Source organism: Heterocephalus glaber, unplaced genomic scaffold (assembly GCF_053883595.1).
Source record: "Heterocephalus glaber isolate CG9 unplaced genomic scaffold, H.glaber_assembly_v1.0 deba00000331, whole genome shotgun sequence".
Classification (NCBI taxonomy): Eukaryota; Metazoa; Chordata; class Mammalia; order Rodentia; family Bathyergidae; genus Heterocephalus; species Heterocephalus glaber.
In genome coordinates this window covers 52298394-52304393 of record NW_028258142.1, presented here as the reverse complement: position 1 = coordinate 52304393, position 6000 = coordinate 52298394, and the positions used below count along the sequence as shown (strand labels likewise).

Here is a 6000-nt window from a genome sequence, read left to right as displayed (position 1 = left end):
GTGTGGCATTGTCTTTAAAAGTGAAAAATTTGGAAACAGCAATTTAACTATTATGTTCATGTTATGGAATGCTACTTAGCAGTTAAAAAGTATGCAGTAGATGTACATATAAACCAATATGGAAACATTTCCAAGATATATTCTCAATGAAATGGAAAAGTTATACAAAAATATACACTATGCAATAATAAAAACAAAGTAAAATTTAAAAAACACCCTAGAAATACGTATATAAAATTACTTTTTGGAATAAGTTGGTAACCAGCTGACAAAGAAGTTCCATGTATATAGCAAGGTCGGGTTTCTTTTTATTGGTTTCCTTCCTGTTAATTTAAAAAAATGCTTTTACAAGGGAGTTAGTTAGTATTACACCTGAAAAAAAGGGGAAGTTTTGAAAAATATTAACATTTATATTTATTCATTGTGTATATATATTGATTTATCATTCCTGCTTTGTAAGTATACATGAATAGTCTTCTAACAGTATTTATGTAAATGATATAAATGTTTAAGTGTCTGAATTTGAAAAGGTAGTTCAGTTATCATTTAAATGTACATCAAGAAAGGGCACAGTCTAAGAATCAATTTTAGAGAAGCCTTTCCCAATTAGCAAATTGAGTAAGTTTTCATTATGAAAATTCCCAGAGGCAAGCTCTAGCATTTAATGATGCAAAAAGTAACAAGAAAGTAGTATTACCCACAGGCTGAATCAATAGAAAAGTAAATTTCACTGTCCAACGTATATAATGTTCCTGTCCTAAGTAAAAGAGAAGAAAAAGTTAGAGGTATCTTGTGTGCTTTCCAAATTGTATAGTATAAGAATATATGTGATAATGACTATGAAATGTTGAAAAACAGAATTCTTTCTTGTCTCTTAAAATTTACCTATCAATCATACTAAGATACATAAAGAATTTAGCTAGATAGTTCCCTTCCTTTTTTGTTCTTGTTGGGACAATTCCTATATATTAAACTAAAGCAAATGGGTAAGTTGATGAATCAGTCAGTCTAACCTTGGTGTGGGTCACAGAGTACATAAACCCATGACTTTCGTGAACTGCAGAATTCCAGGTGTCCACTGCAGTCTCCAGGCCTGGTCCTGTATCATTTTGCTGAAGTTTCCCCTACGCTGGCACTGTGATGGGAATGGCCTGTTACAATCAGCAGACCCAATTTGTTCTGGCTTGAGCAGAATCAAAATTATGTTAGGAATTTTAGCCAAGTTCACTGAGTTAAAGGATGTGATTTTCTATCATCACCAGTAGGTAGGATTCCTGAATCCCTTGATGTTTTTCTCTGATAATGAGAAGACCAAAAATGATTCTCTGTTCCTCACTGTACATGATTACCGTACTACTTGTTTCAGTGGTGAATGGTGGAAGAAGAAATAACGTACTTTTGTACTGTTGTTCTCAATGCAACTCCAGTACTCGGGTTTTCTATGACATTCAAAGCAGCTCCAGCAGAAAAGAAAAAGTTCAAACCAGTCACCAGATCCAAAATTAGCATTTTATTCAGAACGCTGGGGTCAGAGGTGTATTGTTTATATTCTGGTACACAATACAGAGGCAAAGCTGTTGTCAGAAGTCTCTCCAGTTTAAAAGCTTTTTTTTTTCTTTTTTCTTTCTTTCTTTTCTTTTTTTTTTTTTTTTTAAAAACACACTTAGTAGTGCCACCAGTGTCAGGCCACCCCTTTCTTTTCTTTTCTTTTCTTTTTTGTTTTTTGGTACAAATTATGTAAAACATTTGTGCTAAGAACTTCTCTCCCTCCCCCAAACAAAAAGGAAAATGAAAATTAAAAAAATTAAAAAATTAAAAATTGAGTATTCTAACTACAGCTCAACAATTGAATCAAATGTCACTTTGTTTTGTAAATACTTTATCCATAACGAAAGATATAAACATGCAAAAAACCTGAATCCATAGTCCAAATAATACATACACATGTTCCGAAGTTTCTGCACTTCTCCATAGACTATGCCAATAAAACATTATGTACACATACCATTTTTACAGTGAAGTGAAAAAAATACAGTAAATAAAAAAGTGTACATGGATTAAGACCAAAATGTGTCTAACATTCTCGTTTATGAAAAAATTCAATTTTGCTACAAATTGGTGATATGAAAACTCCCTTTATTTGCAACCAGCTGCGTAAGTTTTAAGATTTTAGTGAAAAAAAATCTAAAGTCTAAAACTAGAAGTAATGTACATTTTCCAATCTCATGGTCTTATCCCCCAAGATAATAAAATTGCTCCATGAATTCTTTTTTCTTTGATTAATTCTGTATTTTAACAAAAGCAAATGCAATGTAACAAAAGCGTGTTGAAGCATATCATGGTTTAAATTACTGCTCCCACCACAAAATATTTTGTCTTTTACTTATCGGTTCAGAAATCAGTACCATTAAAGCCTTAAACATAAAACTAATTCCAATCTGAAAAAGGTACAAAAAGGCACATAAAATCCCAGTGCTTCTGTACTGTAAAATTCAAGTGTAACTGAGCTCAGTGTTTTTCCAAACAGCATTGGATCGCTGATATTCCCTCTGAGCCCAAATTGGTTTGCAGCCTATGCCAAAGCCTCCAGCAAGCACTGTGCTAGTAGACTACAAAGTTAAAGCCTAGCTTCTGTATGCTTTTTGGGAATATCAGTTGAAATTGTTTGTACTTGTCCAAAAACCGAGTTCACCCTGAAGTTCAGTCATCACCTCCACCATACATGTCAGCAAGCTTCTTGAACCGTGGCCCCCAGTCGTTCAGGTAATCATAGTCCTGCTCCCCACCACTACTTGAGGAATTAAGGGAGCTCAAGGACCCAGCTGTGGAGCCACTGCCTTCGTAGTCGAAGACTAAGAGGGAGTCATATGGCGGAGCTGTGGGGTCATTGTCAGCAGCTTTAAGGCCCTGCAATTTGGGGAAAGACAGAGAAAGAAAGAATTAAGAGATGGTAACAATTTGCAAAACCACAAGGAGATCCTAGGGATATCATGGAATCAAGCGTTTGTTAGTAAACTTCCATTTGCAAAACCACAACAGTTTCAACACATAGAAATTGGGGTTACCACTGTTTGAAGTTAAGAGAAAAACTAACATGCTTTTCCTCCGCAAAACAACAACAACAACAACAAAAAACAAAAACTAATGCCAAGGAATCTAGCGCAGGGTGGCCAGGTCATAAGACGGAGTGGGTTATGTAGAGAACATGTCTGACAGATGGCAGAAACGAGGAGCCAATTGCTTGCAGTCGATTAGAGAGGATCTTAAATAACATAATATATACAGCAGGATTGCTGGATTTAAAAAATATATCTCAGTGAAATACAAACTCAATTATATCATAGTAATTACTACAAAAGCAATTCATTCATTCATTCAATAAATGTGGAACTACTACTACTCTTGCCAGGGTGTCTGATAAAGGCACTGTGTAGTAGTCCATTGGGTGAGGCTAGTATTGAATGTGTAATCTAGTGGTGGTTACATAAAGTTCTACAGAGGGCTACGAAATCATGTGATATGTGGATCCTAATGAGAGCTCAGGTCAGATTTTGAAGAACCATATGTAAGGCAAAGGAAGGATATACGCAGGCTTGCCAAGTGGATTCACTTCCACACCAGCTCATAACCTCCTCTAACAGGCATCCCTTTAATATGTAGCAAAGGATACATTTTAAAAAATGCTCCAAAGTCTAAGCAGAAATCATCAGCTCAGGATGCTAAAAGAAATTCAGAGTATCATGAAGAGCTAGAAATTCTTGGAGGAAGTAGCATTTTATTTGACCTAATTTTGAAGGATATAAAAGGAAAATGAAGATAGGCCAGATGTGATTATTATATAAGAAAAATTACTAATTAAATCATTTATGTACTAATGAAACAAAATACGGAATTAATTGACGAACTGTAAACAGATACTTTTAATATATATAGTGTGTATATATATATATATATACACACACACATACAGAATAGTAACCTTGCAGTTTATACATATGCTAAAATAATCATGAGTCAATTTCTGTACAGAATATAAATGTCAAGGAGGAAAGGGCTCTTGATAATTTAAAATAACATGCATAGCTATCTCTTAAAATTTTTTAAAATAAGAAATACTATCTATATTTTAATTCTTACAAATAGATGCTTTGTAATATATAACTTATCTGCAGTAATACGTAATTATGCACTATAAAACTTTAAGGAGTTAATACTAGGTCTTTTTGGACTTCACTATTTTCTCAGTTCCATTCTAGTACTCCTAGATGTCCCAACATTATTCTGCAAGCAACCATTCTTGTGGTGCAACTTTGCCTTTCCATTGTTGCTGGGCTTATTCATGGTGGCCTCACTTATCCAAGAGGTACAGATGGTCTTTCTTGGGAAATCAGCCCTTCCAATCCCCATGTATTTTATGAGAATATATACTGCATGTGTGTTTTTCAAATGAGCACATGTTCATCTGTTCTCTCAAGTTTAGAGAGGAGAAATAAAGAAAAAGGGCATGGAAATTATGGTCAGAGTAAGAATGCTACATGCAGTGCTTGAGAGACCAGATCTTAGTCCACACCTACGCTATCCACAGTATTAGCTCTGAGACTTCAGCATTCTCTCATCTGCCACCGTGATAAATAATGAGATTATTATAAGACCAAATAAGGGAAAGGAGTCAACAGCTCATCACAATGTTTGGTACATGGACAGCTCAGAGTATCAGTTATTAAGAAATTATTTCAGCTTAAAGACAAACTTCCTGCTTTGCAATTTGAAAAAATAAAAAAGTGAATACATATTAAGAAATAAAATGTCAGGGCCAGGGTTTTAGCTCAGTGGTTCCACCGCCTGCCTCCCTAGCACAAGGTCCCGAGTTTGATCCCCAGTACCAAAAAAAAAAAAAAAAGTGTGTCATTTCCAAGAAACAAAATGTCAGCGGTTAAGACTTAAACAAAATTTAAAAAAAAACAACAGGAGTAAAACAACACAGTACTACCAGTGTCTCTACCCACAATTCTAACCACCCTATTAAGTACCCCCTTTCCACATGTCAGGTTACACTATTTACATCTCAGACAAGGCTGTGTTAAGTAAAATAAAGCAAGTCTTCAGCAAACTACTTCAATATATAAAACAAATCATTTTAGATAAGATTTTCCTTATCTTATTTTTAGAATAAGCTACAAGGCGGTTCTGAGGCTGAGTCCCCACCACAACCTACAATTTCACAGCATTCATAACTCCCTTTTGCGGTTAAGTGTGTTGCTATCCTTAGTGACCCGCTATCCTTTTTCCTTAGGGGTTTCAGACGCCCACGCTACCACAAGTGCCTCTCTGGAGTCAGTTTGCTCCCTCGGCCCCAGCGTCAGGCCTGCCTCTGGGAATGGTGAAATGTGAGCAGCAGTCTGGAACAGTCACTTTAAGACTCTCACGTGTTTCCCGGCTTGGTTCCTGCTCGGCTCCTGTTCTGCCAGGAGAAGGGCTGCCCTAGATGGGGCTTTTACTTCCACCTGGATCTGGTGATGAAGGAGATGTGGAGATCAGAAATTGAGCCGCTGACTGACTGCAGCTGACATGTAACTTGAATAAGAAGTAAAGTTCTGCTTCTGCAAGCAAACACTACTTGGAGATTAGTTACTGTAGCCTTAGTTAGCAAAAGCCAAAGAATACACCTTCATTCATTCTGTTTGCAATTATTCAATTCAAGGCACACTGATTGAGCATCTATGATTGCCACTTACTGTGCTTAGTGGTGGAGTGGTGGCTTTAATAAGGTAGACCTATCTGTCTTTCCGCTGGAGTTTATATTCGCACATTAGCATCGTCCCTTTCCATTTTCCTGCAGACTCTAGCAATTGCAAATGTAAGTGGTTAAGGGATTTCTTTTGTTCAGCACTGTCCTACCTGGGTCCACACAAGAACTGGACACAAGAAGAATCTGAAGGAAAATCAAGAAGAATCAGGGGAAATTCCTGATAAGGAAAATGGGTCCCTAAAGCTCTGTAC

General features: G+C 36.2%; 1 protein-coding gene across 2 annotated transcripts in view; it reads right to left on the bottom strand.

The window, feature by feature from the left end:
- Positions 1 to 1490: 1490 nt before the first annotated feature.
- Positions 1491 to 6000, bottom strand: part of Cdh2 (cadherin 2) — a 208082-nt gene continuing 203572 nt past the window's right edge. For both annotated transcript variants that reach the window (XM_004853132.3, XM_087189586.1), the window contains one exon: positions 1491 to 2907. In XM_004853132.3, the coding sequence (XP_004853189.1) occupies positions 2701 to 2907 (207 nt within the window). In that variant the 3' untranslated portion in view covers positions 1491 to 2700. The remainder of the gene's footprint in view (positions 2908 to 6000) is intronic.